At 40.0% G+C, this 17571-nt stretch overlaps 1 protein-coding gene across 2 annotated transcripts in view; it reads left to right on the forward strand.

The window, feature by feature from the left end:
• The window catches only part of MYZAP (myocardial zonula adherens protein), a 118787-nt gene that overhangs the window by 68642 nt on the left and 32574 nt on the right, over positions 1–17571 (forward strand). For both annotated transcript variants that reach the window (XM_046654635.1, XM_046654634.1), the window contains exons 11-12: positions 579–662; positions 13013–13113. In XM_046654635.1, coding sequence (XP_046510591.1) covers positions 579–662; positions 13013–13113 — 185 coding nt within the window. The remainder of the gene's footprint in view (positions 1–578; positions 663–13012; positions 13114–17571) is intronic.

Genomic DNA, 17571 nt, shown 5'->3' on the forward strand with positions numbered 1-17571 from the left:
TTCTAAAGACACAGGTGAAGGCCCAGCTCACGCCTCTGCCTTCTGGCAGCCTTCCTGCCTGCCCCAGGCCACATAAGTCCTCAGTCCTCTGAATTTCATTAGCACTTTTAGTGACAATGACCCTTTCCCCAGCCCAAAACTTTTGACACCTGGTTGAATAAATACGAATGAACTAACAGGAATAACAGAGCTGAATGTTTAAAATGCAGGGTGCCTCATAAATTCAAGCTGAATAATTTTTTTTGTGTGTAGAGTTGTCTCTGCATTTCCCAAAGCTTGTTCTCTGGGACATCTGTGGGATGTTAAGAAGGGTTATATGGCAAAATCAGTATGGAAATGCTAAGTTAAACAATCCTAATGAGATGTGACTCCAAAATCAGGTCTGATGTCCCAAGCTTCTCTGATGTCCCACAGAAGCCCCTTTCCATGGAGCATCCTGTGTTAATGCTGTTCCATGAAACACAAAGAATCAATGAATAGGGTTCTGGTTGAATGAAAACCAAAGGCATGTCTTTCAGGTAATTGACTTGTACAGTTCTACATTTTTGATTAACAATTTTCTATTTGTTTCTTTCTAGATTGAATCATTAAAGAAAAAGGTGCAACAGAAACAGCTCTTAATACTGCAGCTTTTAGAAAAGATATCTTTCTTAGAAGGAGAGGTAAGAAGCTGTGTTTCTTTAAGTTGGTGTCTTCCCCACCATTAAATTTTATGTTGCTGAGTCTACCACTGCCGACACTTAATTAAAAATATGGCTATTTCCTGGCCTTATAAAATTGATTGAAGGTTAACTGCCAGCACTGAAAATGAGGTTCTGACAGCTAGTTTTTCTTAACCACCTGCCTCTCCTCGTTCCAGCTTGCTGTTCACCTCGGCTTTTTGGCTCTCGGTTTTCTTGTTCAAGAATTTTCTTAGCAAGTCTGATAAGCACTTGATTAATACTGATAAATTCCCCCATTTGTGAAGTATTTTCACACACATGCCTCACATGATTCTCTCAGTACTTTTAGAAAGGCAAGACGAGGAGTATTATCTCTGTATTAACAAATGAAAAAAAAAAGAGGCACAGAGAAGGCAGGTGGCTTTGCCCAAAGTCATCCAGCTTAATGCCAGAGTGAGGTTACAAGACAGAGTCCTGATCCAGAACTCTTCTGTGACATTGTGTCAGCGTGTTTTAGAGGTGACTTAATTTCACCTGAAATTTTAAGATATTTTTTATTCTTGACTTTCTGACTTTTTGAAGGTCATTTTGGGGATTTTGTGTAGGTTCCAGAGAAGGAAATTAAGGAGTTGGAAGAACCTTAAGAGCCTGGGTATTAATAGAAGAAGCAGCCAAAATCTATTTGCTCTGAAGGCTCCTTATTAAGAGCTTGGCATTGAGCCTCCGTGAATCTCTACTTGTCTGTGCTCCTCACTTTAGTCCTTCTGCAGTGGGAGACAGCCCAGGAGAGAATGATGAAGTAAGGTGACAGGAAAGAAATGACATTTATTAAGCACCTAGTGTGTATTGGGCGCTGTTAATTACTTTCCATATCCTTAGTATAACACTGAAGTTAAGAGTGGAATCAGACTTGCCCAAGTTTGAAGCTCGATCTGCTTCTTATTAGCTGGGTGACCCTGGGGAGGTTTCTTATAATTCGAAATTGAGATACGTCTGTGTGACCCTGCAATGAGAATGCATAGAAAGGGCCTGGTGGGTATTAAGCCCTCAAAAATTTTTAACTTATTAGTGTTGTTCTCTCTTTATTAAGAGGGATGCCCTATGAGTTAGATGATATTTCCCCCATTTTATAGTTGGGGAAACTGAGGTTCAGGGACATTAAGGAACCTGCCCAAGGTGACAGTAAAATGGGTAGGCCTGAATGCAAAGCCTGAGCTGTTAACCACCATGTTTGTAGGGATGGCAAGCTGGGTCTTCATTTACTCTGTTTTTGAGAGGCTGCTTAGAAAAGTCATAACCAGAAGTCCCTCATGGCCTATGCGGAGCTGGTAGCAGATTCAAGGCCCAAGAGTATGAGTGTCCTACAGCTGAGTAAATGGATACTTACCCCGTCCTACTCATATCATCCCCTCCACGGTCCCTGGTCCAGCTCCAGCCTTAGGAATGGATATTTCTGTTTCTAAGATTGCCCTCTGAAATTGCAGCTCCCTGTGGGGTGAATCAGACCTTCCCCAGTGAGAGTCGAGAGTGTGTGTCCTGGTGCAGAGAGAGGGTGGTTCCAGGAGAGAGGAAAGAGATGCTGACAGGAGAGGCGGAAGGTCCCCCCAGACAGTGCCTCACCCCCCTGACTTTGCTGCTCAAACCAGCTCTCTTATGGTAGATTATGAAATGTCCAGGGGATATTGTGCATGAGCTGTACACATACGTGTGCCTTGTTTAATGCTTGATTCATTAAACTCGTCTCTTCTCCTTAGTTTGGGTTGCCCACACCCTGAGATGTGTATGAGTCCATATATTTCATTTGGGAGAGAATCCCAGGAAGCCCCAGTAGGAGAGGGTGGAGATGAGTCAGAGAAAGGATGAAAGCCAATAATGGAAGCCATACTGAGGAGGTTACCACTGTGGGCGGCTGTGGCTCACTTGCCCTGGGGTCTCTAGGAGATGGTGTGTACTGGCCTGTGAGTTAAGTTAGCCTTACCAAAAGGTCAGAAAGCTAGGGCGTTTATCCACTGACTCCTATCAGTCATTGGTTGAGTCCTGCTCCTGGGGGTTGTGGCCGTTCTGGCCTGCTTTGGGCGGAACCAACTGGACTCTTGTGGGCAGAGGAATCCCTCAGGTAGGGAATCACAAGTGGCATGTCAGGAAATGGTGAGTGTCCAGAGGATATGAGCGGGGCTGGCCGTGTCTGCCCTGTATATCCAATAAGCAAGACTTTAAAAAACCAGTTCTCCTTGAGCATTTAAACATTGATTATACATTTGCTTGATTAAATTTTCTTAAACTATTTAAATTCCACTACAAATTTAGTACAGCTGATTCCTTTTGACCACTTCTCTCATCCACCTTAAACAGCAGATGAAACATATACAAAATAAGTTATATAATGACAAGATGTAATAATACATTTATACTTTAATTATAAAATGCTAAATATCTTAGGTTTAATTTTTTTATTCATTATTTCTGTTCTTGTTTTTTATATCTTCCCAAGGCTATTGTTTTGCTTATTGCAAAGTTTTCTTAGAGTGAACATCACTTTGACACTTTCCGGGCAGGTGCAGTGATCTTTCAGATCCAAAGGAGATAGAACACTTTTTCTGAATAGCTAAGGTTAGAGGATGTGGGTACCAACCTGCTAATTCTTGGGCAGGTCACAGGACTAGGTGGCTTCCAGGTGATTCAAACTCAGGACCCCTTATCACTGTGATGCATTGACCTAGTCTTCAGCACTATTAAAAACTTATGCATTCTTTATTAATACTTTACCATCCTTTGTTGGGCCAGATAGAGATTTCATCTCCTAAGAGATGAGAGATTGAGTTTGAATACCTGGCTTTCCTCTTTAGGCTGTGTGCCTGGTTTATCATGTTACAAACCCACTGCTGGCTGTTGTTTCCCTGCTAATTGTGTGTGACCACTGTGGCCGATGAACCGCCAGCCCCCTTTCCACCTGGTTGTTCTATGAAGACCAGCGCCAAGAGTCCTGTGGGCCCGAAAGTCTTGGGGCCACCTGACTTACATTTCCTTTTGTTATTCTTTCCTGCTTAGCGTAGACATTTTATAAACAGACATAAAATTAATGCTCTGTAAAAGAAATGAAATCACCCTGTATGTTAATGTTTCCTAGTTTTAGAAACCAATACAAATTGTAACAAATCTTTAATATTAGAGTCACCCTTCTTTTCTATGGAAACTATCTTTTTGTACACTTTAACTTTCCTTTTGAGTGACATATGAACACAAGTCATTCACAGACTCAACTTGTTTCCATTATTGTTTCCTTCTCCTCCTCCTTTTTTTGATGCACAAATTGTCACAGCTCAGCGGGGAGAGTTCTCCTATGTTGACTTCTCTGCCCATGTGGCAGGGTTCCTGATGCTCTTGGAGTCATTCTTACTATGTGGCAGCAACAAGGTATTCCAGGCCTATCCTCATTCTTGTCCTGTCCCAGGTTATGGAATTGGCTTGTCCCTGTGGAGGCCTGACTCATTTTAGTGGGGAACTATATTGAAGACTATCTGGGCATGAGAATTGGAAGTGGGCTAAATCGCTGTGCGTACTGTTAGGCCAATTTTAGTAGTGATAGAATTGGGGGAAATGTATGTCTTTCAAGATTATGAGGTCACATCAAGGTTTTCCAAATTTATTTAATTATATAGCTTTGTAATACAGAGTTCTTCTGGCCACTGAGAATTTCTATTATGTTGACCTATTCTAATACCAGTAATTTTTATACCATAGTGTTCCATCCCCTGCCTTATGTCACAACAATGCCATTGGTGGTGTTTCGGATACCTTAGAAAAGTTTTAGTGTATAAATCTGGTAACCTCCCATATCCCAATCTTATTAATAAAGTAGCTACCTTTTATTAGGGGCCTAATTGCAGACTCTGGAGTCAGACTGCCTGAGTTCAAATCTCAGCCTTGCGGCTTACTAGTTATATGATCTTGAGCAAGTTGCCTAACTCAGTTTGCTCATCTGTAAATGGGAATCCTCTCTTTAAAATGATATCCTCTCCGTAGAGTTGTTACAAGGATTAAATTAGTTAATAATAAGTGATTTGAAAAGTACATGGCTCATAGTAAATGCCATATATGTTTACTGTTTCTTCAATTGTCTAGGTTCCAGAGACTCTTTTCATTGTTATTGATATATATTTCTTCTTCCTCCTCCTCCTCATCTTCCTTCTCCTCCTGTTCCTCCCCATCCTCCTCCTCCTCCTCCTTTTTATTTTAATTAAAGATTGGCCCTGAGCTACATCTATTGCCAATCTTCCTCTTTTTTTTCCCTCTCCGAAAAGCCCCGCCCCAGTACGCAGTTATATATCCTAGCCGTAGGTCTCTCTACTTCTGCTGTGTGGGACACCACCTCGGCATGGCCTAATGAGTGGCACTAGGTCCATGCCCAGGATCCAAACTGGTGAAACCCTGGGCTGCCACAGCAGAGCAGGCAAACTTAACCACTTGGCCACAGGGCCAGCCCCCTCCTCCTTCTTTTAAATAGAGAATGTGGATTATTTTGGTCCCTGAATTCATCATTTGTACTTACTGGTACTTAAACTCATTAGATTTTGCAACTCCCACCCCCACCAGATCCCTAAAATCTTGCTCTAGCCTGGCCCCATCACACTGCATTTCATCCATGGGTTCAAAATCTTCCTGATACAAAAATATGCCCTTTTTTGTTGTTGTTTTCTATTTCTCCAATTTTTTAATTTGCTCACCTCTTGAAGAAGAAATTCCCATTCCTTATTTCCAATACAGAAAATGTTATTAAAATAAAATTGCAAGTATATATCTTCATAAGATTGATAAGCTTTCTGAAACTCTGCACAGATGCCTCTTCGTTTTTTTCTCTGTTGAAAATCCTAAACTTACAGCTAAATTCAAGTCAGGAAAGGAGTCAAATATCTTGGTTTTGTCCATCCTGCATTTAATGTGTGTTGTGTGGTGCATAAACCTCTCAGCATGTCTGTCGTGCATTCCTGGGACTATTATTAATTTTCCTGTGTGATACTGGGGCGGCAGCACCAGGCACCAGGGCTCCACGTACGCATTTTATTGGACGCACATTCTTGTTTAGTGCATGTGCTGCAGCTCTGGCTGCTCGCTCCCCTGGGCCTGAGGGAGATGGGGGAGGAGGTGGCTGCCATGTATCTGTGACGTAATTTCCAAAAAATGCCAAAAGGTGCCATACCAGGTCCTTTCTTCCTGGAAGGCACACAGCCTCCCAAGCTGCCGGGTGGTATGCATTTCACATCTAAACACAAGGGGGTGGTGTTTGAAAGGAGGAGAACTCTGGAACTCGGTCCCAGAAGCCATCTTTTACAGAGCACAGGCTGGCGGCTTCTGCGGCTGCTCTTCGTCTGTCCCCTTTAGTCATATTCTGCAAGACTGTGAGCAGATAGTGTTTGTTTTCCTCCGTCAAGTGCTGTCCATTTTATCGTTTTAAGTATTTCATAAATTTGTCCCTCCCTCTCTAACTTTCCTCCTGCTGTCCGTGTTCAGGCTTTCACCATCTTTTATTGTATTCTTTTTGTTAACCTTGTTGTGTATTAATTTATGTAAATAAACGACACCTATTTAAAGTGTATAATGACGGATGTTAACTGGACTTATTGTGGTGATCATTTCACAGTGTATACAAATATTGAATCATTATGTTGTACACTTGAAATAACATAATGTGATATGTCAATTATACCTCAGTCAAAAAAATAGTGTGTAGTTGGATGAGTCTTGACAGTTGTATATGCCTGTGAAAGAAACCACCACCCCAAGCAGGATACAGAACATTTCCATCACTCCCCTAAGACTCTGTGTTTCCCTATGCAACCCATCTCTCCATTCAGCCCCAAGCATCCACTGATCTCTTTTTGGGGAGGGGTCACTTTCTGACTTTTTGTCGTTACAGACTAGTTTGCATTTTATATAAGTGGGATCATGTAGTAGGTACTCTTTTGTGGCTAGCTTCTTTCACTTGGCATAATGATTTGAGAAATGGCTATGTTGCATATATTCCTTTTTATTGCAGAGTGGTATTCCATTGTATGAATATACCACAATTTATTTATCCATTCACTTGTTGATATACATCTGAGTTGTTTCCAGCTTGGGGCTATTGTGAATAAAGCTGCTATGAACATTACCGTACAAGTCATTATGTGGACAGATGTTTTTATTCCTCTTGGGTAAATTCCTAGTACTAGTGGAATAGCTGGATTGTATGGTCCATATGGGTTTAACTTTTAAAGAAGCCGTCAAACAGTTTATCAAAGGGCTTGCAGTATTTCACATTCCCACCAGCAGTTCTTTTTTTTTTTTTTTTTTTGAGGAAGATTAGCCCTGAGCTAACATCTGCCGCCAATCCTCCTCTTTCTGCTGAGGAAGACTGGCCCTGAGCTAACATCCATGCCCATCTTCCTCTGTTTTATGTGTGGAATGCCTACCACAGCATGGCTTGCCAAGTGGTACCATGTCCGCACCCAGGATCTGAACCGGTGAACCCGGGCCACCAAAGCGGAATGTGCGCTCTTAACCACTGCCACCAGGCCGGCCCCACTCACCAGCAGTTCTAGTATTCCAGTTTCTCCACATCCTCTCTTTAACTTAGTATTGTCAGTCTTTTAAATTTAGCCATTCTAGAGGCTGTGTGGTATCTCATTGTGGATTTTATTTGCATTTTGATAGTTACTAGTGATGTTGAGCATCTTTTAAAATGCTTATTGCCCATTTATATATCTTGTTTTTTGAAGCATCTATTCAAATCTCTTGCCCATTATTTTATTGAATTTTTAGTTTTCTTATTATTGAGTTGTAAGAGTTCTTTATATATTCTGGAGACCAGTTCTTTGTCAGATATATGCATTGTGAACATTTTCTCCCACTCCATGACTTGCTTTTTAATTTTTTTAATGATATATTTTGAAGATACTTTTATTTTGGTTTTTGTTTTTGAAAAGAGTTCAGTTTATTAATTTTTTCTTCTATGGTTTTTGTTATTTGTTTCCTGAGAAATCTTTGCCTACTACGAGGTCACAGAGATTTTCTCCTGTAAAAATGATTTCCTCTAAAAATTTTATTATTTTTGCTTTTTAATTTAGATCTATGATCTATTTGGAGTTAATTTGTGTGTTTTGTGTGAAGTAAGGGTTGATATTCTTTTTTCCCACACAGATATCCATTGTTTCCTTTTGGTGACTCTTTAGTTCCTGATATCGATGATTTGTACCCCCTTTCTTCTTTAGTCAGTCTAGCTAGGGGGTTATCAATTTTGTTGATTTTCCAAAAAATTGAAGTAGCTTTGGCTTTGTTGATATTCTCTATTGTCTGTCTCTTTTCTATTTTATTGAGTTTTGCTCTGATATTCATTACTCCTGTCCTTCTAATTATTTTGATATTACTTTGCCCTTCTTTTTCTGGCTGCTTGGGGTGGACCTTAGGTCACTGACTTTAGACCTCTCTTCTTTTCTAGCATAAGCCTTTAAAGTTCTAAATGCCCCTCTCAGCTGTGCTTCAGCTCCATCCCGCAAGCTTTGATATGTTGTATTTTCATTATCATCCAGGTCAAAATATTGGCTAATTTCCTTTGAGGTTCTTCTTTGACTTATGGATTATTTACAAGTGTGTTAACTTCCAAATATTTGAGGTTTTCTTAGATATCTTATGGTTTTTGATTTTTAATTTAGTTATGGTCAGAGAATTTGTTTTGTATGGTTTTAATTCTTTTAAATTTATTGAGACTTGTTATATGACTCAGCATATGGTTTCTCTTGGTTAAATATTATAAAAAATACATATTCTGTTTTTGTGTGTGTACTATAAATATCAATTAGATTTAGTTGGTTGATAATATTGTTTAGGTTATTTATGTTTTTCCTGGTTTTTGTACAATTGCTCTATCAATTGCTGAGAGAGGGGTGTTAAAAATCCCTTCCTATGGTTTTAAACCATCTATTTCTTTCTTTAATTCTGCTGTTTTTTACTTCATATATTTTGAGGCTCTCAATGATGCATACATTTTTGATTGTTGTGTCTTGGTGATGAATTGACCTTTTCATTATTAGGAAATATCGGTTGCTACCTTTGTTCATCCTCTTTGTCTTGGAGTCTATTTTATCGGATATTAATTTAGCCATTCTTGTCCTCTCATGTTTACTGTTTGCATGGTATGCCTTTTCCATCCACTTATTTTCAGCTGATCCCTGTCTCTGTATTTAAAGGGCATCTCTTGTAGACAATATATAGTTGGGTCTTGCTTTTCTATACATTCTGATTGTCTCTGTCCTTTAATTGGAGTGTATAGCCCACTGATATTTAATTATTATAGATATGGTTGGATTTAGGTCTACCATTTTATTGTTTGTTTTCTGTTTATTCCCTCTAGTTTATTTTTTTTGTTTTGTTGTCCCCTTCTTGCCTTCCTTTGGATTAGTTCTTAGAATTCCATTTTGACTTATCAACTGGCATTTTGCTATGTCTCTTCTCTCTACTATATTAGTGGTTGCTCTAGGTATTACAATGCACATCATTGACTGTTTACAATCCACTTACAGGTAATATTGTACTGCTTTGTGTAAAATGTAGAAATCTGGCAATGATATAGGCCCACTAACCCCTCCGCCCACTGTTATAGTTATTTTATATATTGTATCTGCATACCGTGTAAACCCACAATACATTGTTACAATTTTTGCTTTCACAATCATATGTATTTTAAAGAAATTAAGAGGAAATATAGTCTTTCATATTTACTCATATACTATTTCTGATGTTCTTCATTCATTCCTGCAAATCTGAGCTTTTCTCTGATATCCTCTTTCTTCAGCCTCAGGAACTTTTATTTCGCATGTCATATAGTGCAGGTCAGATAGTGACAAATTCACTTAGTTTCTCTTATCTGAAAGTAAGGTCGTTATTTCATCTTCACTATTGAAACATACAGAGTTCTAGGTTGACAGTTTGTTTCTCTTAGTGCTTGCTGTTTCTGGCTTCCACAGTTTTTGATGAGAAATCTGTGGTATTTCAAACTGTTGTTCCCCTATGTGTAATAGGATGGCTTTCAAGATTTTTCTTTAGTTCTGGTTTTTAGTAGTTTGACTCTGATGTGCCAGGGTGTGTTTCTCTTTGAACTTACTCTGTTTAGGTTTTGCCAAGCTTCTTGAATTTGTAAGGTTATGTCTTTCACCAAATTTGGAAAGTGTTCAGCCATATTTCTTTGAATATTTATTCTGCTTTAGTTTCTCTCTCGTTTCCTTCTGTGATTCCAGTATCCCTATGCTAGACGTTTGGAAATTGTTCCACAATTTCATGAAGCTCCATTTATTATTTTTAATCTTTCCTTTCTTTATCTTATTTTGATTGATTTCTATTAATGTGTCTTCAAGTTTACTGACTCCTTCCTTTGTCATCTCCATTCTTTTCTTAAGTTAATCTAGTGATATATATTTTTTAAATTTCAGTCGTATTTTTCTGTTCTAAAATTTCCATTTTTTTTGTATTTTTTATTTCTTTCTGTTGCCTTTATTTTCTACTACTTCATCATTTACAAGCACATTTTTCTCTTACTTCATTGAGCATAGTTACAATAGCTGTTTTAAAATCCTTGTCTGAAAATTCCAACATCTGAGTCATCTCAGGATTGGCATCTATTGATTCTCTTTTCCCCTGGGAGTGGGTCACTTTTCCTAACTCTTCTATGTCAAGTAATTTTGGGTTATAATCTGGATATTGTAAATGTTTTATCGTGGAGACTTTGGATTGTGTTTTACTGTTCTGAAGAATGTTGAGGTTTTTGTTTTAGAAGGTAGTGAATTTGGTTAGACCCAGACACACCCTGCCATGCTGTGGTGAGTGATGGCTCCTGGACTCCTTCCCCTGTTTTTTCTACCAGAAAGATGATCTTTCTGTTGAATTTTCACTGTATCTATTCAGCTACCACCGTGACTGTACTACTCTTGGGCAAAGCTGCAAACGGGAAACGAATAAATGAATCACAAAGAACCCATTCTATGCTTGTCACTTGCTCCAGGTTTTGCCTCCCTCTGAAACTTGCTTGTCCTTGTTCAGTCTCCAGAGACCTCAGTAGTTGTGTTGTGTCTTTATCCAGAGTCGATAGCTATTCTTTGAGGGGGATCTGTTTGTTAGGCACTTACTCCTCTATACAAGAAGTGCAGCTCTCACTCTTTTAACTGGAAAACTGCAGTGATGTTCTGGATGATTTTCCTGCCTATGGTTTTATTTCCTTTCAATACCGTCTTCACTTGGGAGCCCAAGTGATTGAAATAAAATCTAGTGTTGACCTTGGTCTTAGAGGATCGGGTGTAAGGTGTTGGTAATGGCATACGTAGCCCTTCATATCCGGTTCCTGCCCACCTGTATACTACAGTAAGGTGCCTATTCTCAACCCAGTATGTTTCCCCAATTCTGGAATACCCATCCCCATTGTTTCTCTTACTCTCTTTCCCTCGCCTAACTCCAGAAAATCTTCACAGACAATTCAGTTCTTCTCGCCATCTTGAGTCAGGCATCTCCTCTGATTCCCCCTTAGTATTCCATGGCTTCTCTGGCATGAGACTTGCCACTTTATTCTGTCATTTTCTGCTTAGTTTTCAGTACCCACCCCAAGACTGAGCTCCACAAGGGTTGCGAATCATGCCCTCTTTCTTTTAACTGATACCTACCTCCCCTTACCTAACTTTAAACACTACCTGATAAATAGTAGATACTCAGTTATTTTACTGCTTACATTAAATTGTTAATGGAATCTTTGAAATCGTAGTGATTAAAGTCTACACTGAGAAGGGCTAAGGTGATGGGATTGCTGGAGCTTACTAAAAGGCAGCCCTCTTCTGCCTTTCTCTTTTCTTATGAATAAGAGAGTCCAAATATTGCCATGGAAGCTGTGTGTGTGTGTGTGTGTGTGTGTAAAGGTGATGTACCTCTGGCAGTAAGCCAGCACCATTCTCCCATACTGAGCGTCAGGTGATAGATTCAGAGCACATAGATCTGTCATGGCTTGTCAGCTGCTAGGGAATCTGGAATGCATTTTCTCCCTTTACACCGTTTCCCATTTATCAGAAGGGATCCGTAGACCTTCACATCCTACAGAACAGGAGTTTGTACCAGGGCTGCTGCTCGGCTCCTTGGTATCACCATTCAGAGCAGGAGCTACTGAGCTGTAACTCACATTCTTTCTTTCAAAACAAATGAGCTTGTGTTTCCATAGAACTTTTCAACTTTCATCTGTTATCTAGTGTCTTAGAATGCCTCAGCTTCAGCTCCAACTTAAAAAGAAGAAAAGACAAATGCTTTAATTTTTTCTGGTTATGCAAATATTGTGCTCCTTGTAAAAGCATTTATACTTTTATTTATTCAGTAAATACTTATCTTGCATCTCCTACATGCCATGCTCCAACAGTACAGCCAGGAAGCTAGACATGGTCATTGCCTCCTCGTGAAAATTTAGTTTGGCATTACAGAAAAATATGCAGAAGAACTTTTAAAAAAATATCCAAAAACTCAATACACAGAGATAACCGCTGTTAACCTCTTTCTGAATTTTGCATGTGTGTTTTTGCCCTAGCTCCATCATTCATCTGTTTTCATTCCAATATCCTCAGCTTTCTTGCTTCTTGTTCCTTCATTTCCCCCGTGGGGCAAATTTCCAATTCCTGAGCATCTAATCATCAACCTATGTAATGTTTGGCTCTGGCCTGAAAAAAAACTATTTAGAATGCTAATTTTAATCCCAGGGAGCTTGTTCTACTTTATATGTTTGAGATTCTGAATTTTCCACACCTATGAAATACTAATTATTAACTTATAGAGGTATTTCCCACTAAATTAAATTAATAGACTTACTCATTTTATGGTTTAATGAGGGAATATTAAAAGTTGAGCTGTACCTTATTTATAATTGAAAAAAAAGTGATAAATATCTAACTGACCATCAATAAGAGACTAGTTAAATAAATAATGTACATCCATACAATGGAATGCTATGAACCCATTAAAATAGTTTGTTGACATAAAAAGAAAACTAATAAATGTGGAAAGGTATTCACAACAAATCGTTGAGTGGAAAAAAGTAGATTACTGTATAGATTAGGATATTTTGTTTCTGTTTATGTAAAATTGGATACATATGTATGTATGTGCACAGAAAGCTATCTGTAAGGATTCAATCAATGTATTTCTTCAATTCCTACTGTATAAGAGATGTTTAATGAATACATTGTGATACATGTCCATGTCATGGGGGAAAATCTGATAATACATACAAATCACATCATGCATATTTGTGGGGAACATATTTGCTTTACTAAGAGTCCTTTTTGCCTTATCTCTAGAATAATGAACTACAAAGCAGATTGGACTATTTAATAGAAACTCAGTCCAAGACTGATGTGGAAACCAGAGAGATTGGAGTGAGCTGTGATCTTCTACCCAGGTATTTAGGAATTTCCTGTTTTTCTGACTCAAATTCCTCTTTGACTTAAGAAAATACTTTACTGGGCTGTTATTACCAGAATTGCATTCTTTCTACTAAAAATATTTCTGCAAAGATAAATGGTGGCTGCTGCGGCATCTGACTGCTTTCTGTGGGAGCAGGGGTGCCGTGCAGGGCAGAGGGGCTAGTGAAGGAGAGATCTGGGGAAGCCACTTCAGAGAGAGATTGGCTCTATCAGTGAGTGCACGTATTTGTTCCTTCGTTTATTCATTCATTCATTCATTCATTCAGCAAACACCTGTCGAGTACCTTCCCTGTGCCAGACAGTTATAAGCTAGAGAAGAATGAGATTTGGTTCCTGCCCCAGAGTGTGGTCCAGAAGGAGAGACAGATATGTAGGCTGTAATTTACAGCAGTGTGAGAGAGACCTACAGGTGCTTTAGTAACATAGAGGCAGGAGAGTCTAAATCTTGAATGAAATTCCTCTCTTCCCCAGTACCGTAACAGTATTATCAGGCACTGGATCAGATCCGTAAATAAATGGCCTGCCTCAGTCATGGGCAGATACATGATAACTGTAACCTGGTCCATTCAGTCGTATTTCCGAGCTAGAGGACTGACCCATTCCATGTTAAGCTGCTCCACACGCCATGCCTCAGTCTCTCACTAGTAAGATTAGAACCTGTGAACAGTGACTAACCCGCTATCTCAAGGTGCTCAAAACTGTGCTTGGCCCAAAGAGGACGTGAAACGAGTTTATAACAAGGATGCTGATGACATGTGGCCTGTGACTTAGGTAACCAGAGTCACAAAGTACCTCGTATAGTGTATGTAGGAGGGCATACTCTTGTGTAATCAAGGGCATTTATGTGTGGTGTGTTAGAAATTATTTGGCCTGAAAATTGTAGACCCCTGGAACCTTGAATGGTTCCATCTCGGGGGAAACGGTGAGGAGCGATTATCAAGCTGGGCTCTAGACTACCTGGTTCCAGCGCTCCCAGCTAGCAGCAGGGTGCCTTCCGGCTGGACTCTCCTTCCTGGGCCTTGGGTCCCCAATCTGTGAGGTCATTCATTTGATTAGGTGACTTCTCAGGTCTACCCAGCTCTAACATTGTGTAACAAGGCCTCATTTTCCTCCCTGACTATTTTTATTCATTACTGATATAGTATTTTTTGTTTGTTAAAATGAGCCACTTGCCTTTCTCAAAGTATTTACCAAAAGCAGCATTCAGCTCTTTCTTTGACATTGTTCTCGTTAACATTGCTTGCTTTCTGGTAAAAACAAGGTAATTTTATCATTCTGATATAATGAACAGAAAGCGTTTAAAAAGAAAGAAAAAAGGGAAGAGAACATGTAAATAGACTCCAGGTCTCATCAGTGCGGCGTACAAAGTACATGATAAAAACATAGCCCAGAAGAATGATTGATCACGTCCCGGGACTCCTTTTGAATATAAAGAGTTTGGTCATTTCCCTCCTTTTTTATTGTTCAAGAACCAAGTGGCTTAGTCCACTCTAATTGCCCACATAATAAATCTTGTTTGGCTAAGACGGGTACAAAACTGTGTCTGAAACCAATAAATTGTTTGTTTTCTAATTCCCACATTTTGGCTTAAAACAAGGTTTTCAATTTGTATGCTGAAGGATAGCCTGCAGCAAACTTTTATGGCTAAGTTATGAAACCACAAAGCGGTTTTCATAATGGAAGTGCTGACAGACCCTTAACTTATGGCCACGGTGAACTTGGAAGCCACTTCAGTATCTGAAAGCAGCTTTTCCATAAATGTAACATTTGGTTTCCCCCAGGATCCATCTTAGCACTTGAACTACCTGGGTCAATCAGCAGAGGAAATGAAAACTCTGTATCCGCATTTCCGAAAAGGCAGAATAGTATTTCACTTGTTTCCTCACAAATATTATTAAGTGCCTACTATGTGAAAGGCGCCGTGGAAGTCTGGGTGGGGAGGAGCCTGGGATCTGTGGAGATAATTCAGGACAGTAGTGTTCCACCCAAGCTTCTTGGAACTGCATGCTCTGTGCTGGGGTTCGCAGAGGGGCCTCCGGCTGCCTCAGGGGGCAAGGAGCTTAGCCAGGACCTGGCCTGTGGGGACCCTCCACCCCCAACCCCCCAAAATACCTGAGGAACTCAGCTTTTAGTGTGTTTTATATGTTGGATTACAAATAAGATTCTGTTTATATAAAGAGTTCCATGGTCAAAAGCAAATTGGAACCCCCAATCTAATTTAATCCCCGTGTTTTATAGATACCAAAATCAAGGTCCAGAGAGACAGTGATTCACTGGAAGCCACACAGCCAGGATTAGAACCAGGCCCTCTGAGTCCTGGTGTGGTCCATTTGTAGTTTTAAAATACTCAATAAATAAAGAGTTGCTTAATTATGTTGTGTATGTTCTAACAAAATTCCTGGTTCTTACTTGGACTTCAGACTTGCATCTAACTAATTAAGGATTCCATGGTGTTTCCCATGTGTTTTTAAAACAGTCTCCTCCGAAGTGTTTCAGATCAATGAAGGTGTTGAGTCAAGCCTCAATTGTGCAGAAGAGTTTTGTTCTTCACCCTGTTCTTCTCCCACAAAGAACTGGGCAGTGTGGTTCAGCTGGGGAACCTTGGGCTGCAGAGGTCTCTGTGCAGCAGCCGCTAGCTGAGCACAGCCTTGGACAAGTCACTTACCCTCTCTTAAACCTCGATTATTTCATCTTTAAAATGGGAAGGAAGATGACAATATCAAATCTCATAGGGTTGCTATGAGGCTTAAATGAAAACGTTAAATCAAGCATTTCCACGGTAACTAGACTGAAGTTAAGCACTTAATAAATAATAACTGTTATTATTATTAACTAAGTAAAAACTCTGATTTTACCTATAAGACACTGTATCAAATATAAGTGAATTTGGGTATGCTAAGACAATTGCATTAACTTACTTTTTTGTGGTTGTTAGTGATTTTATTAAAGGTATTGATAGCTTAATTGAATATATAGTGCCTTGGTATGCATTGAGCTCTTGAATTAGACTGTTAGTGGTTTGAAACTTCTAGACACTGTGTAAAACACTGGAAGGCCCAGTGATTGATGGATCTCTGTAGGCTGAGACATCAGTGGTCCCAGTTGTGTTCCAGGCATGAGTCATAAAACCTCATTGAAGAGTTGCACAGAACCTGCGACTTAGTCCTTCTTATACCTACAGGAGTTACATGCTGTCCTATCGCTAATGACATTTGACATACAATTAGATCTGCTCTGTTTTTATGTACTGCTGAAAAAAATGGGATCAGCTTTACAGGGAGGCCAGAGGTAAAGCTTTTCTTTACTTACGGAGCCATTAAGCCCCTTTTATTACCCCCCCGTCCCCCAATTTCTCCTGTCCCTGCCAACACTCTGTACTCCTGGGGACAGGGACCCTAGGCCGCCATCCCCTAGTCAAGCATTTTCTTGATGCTCAATAAATATTTGTTGGCTGAATGAACGAAAGGTAGACACCAAGTAAGGACTTAGGCAGCTGATCTGTGTTATATGATTTATTTATTTAATAAAGGACTTGGAAGAAGCAATTCTTGCTCACGTTTTACTTCTTTGTGTTTATCCTCTCTTACTAGAATGTAAGCTCCGTGAGGGCAAGGATTTCATCCATGTCACTAATTGCAGTCTCCCTGTGACTGCCTTAGACTAGCGCCTCGCACATGGCAGTCACTCAGTCCAAGTTTGTTGACTGGAGCCATCGCTTGTAGCATTTGGCAGTCCTTCCTAAGCAGAAGAATGTCTGCTTCCCGTAGGACATTTCTCTTCTGGTTCTCTCCCTACTCCCCTGGCCTGTCCTCTATTTATTTTGATGTCTCCTCTTTCTTCTCCCAGGTCCTTGCCATGGGAACTCCTCCTGGTTCTATCTTGGTTATGGTAGTTTCTGCAAAGATGGCATCCAGCCTCATAGCTTTACTTCTCGCCTCCCTGTGGCTGAGCCACTGGGTAGTTTGAACCTCTCTGTTGAATACAAGTTCTCGTTCCCACGGTTGCCTGCTGGGCACTCCCAGCTGGGGTCCACTTGATCTCCATACCAGCCATGTCCATCTCCTGCTGTGTCCTTTTTTTCATCAAAGTCGATTCCTCTTAGTAGTAGTTAAGAACACTGGCTGAAAGTTAGACTTAGGTTTGGGTCCTGGCTCCGCCTCCTGCTTTGTTTACAGCTTTAGGCAAATTCCTAAGCTCATCGACCCTTGGCTTCCTCATCCAGAACAGGAAGATTTTGATAGTAATTCCCTCAGAATCTCGCTGAGATGACTGAGATGTAGGCGTAAAGTGCCCAGTGCAGTGACCATATTTTCATGGTTTGGTTTAGCTGCCCCGACTTTCTCAGTTACCTAAGCTCAATGGATCGCAGTCACCTTTGAGCCATGAGTTGTTTTCTCCCAGACTCACTCACTCACACGGTGCTGTCTTCTTCT

This window comes from Equus quagga, chromosome 2 (genome assembly GCF_021613505.1).
Source record: "Equus quagga isolate Etosha38 chromosome 2, UCLA_HA_Equagga_1.0, whole genome shotgun sequence".
NCBI lineage: Eukaryota > Metazoa > Chordata > Mammalia > Perissodactyla > Equidae > Equus > Equus quagga.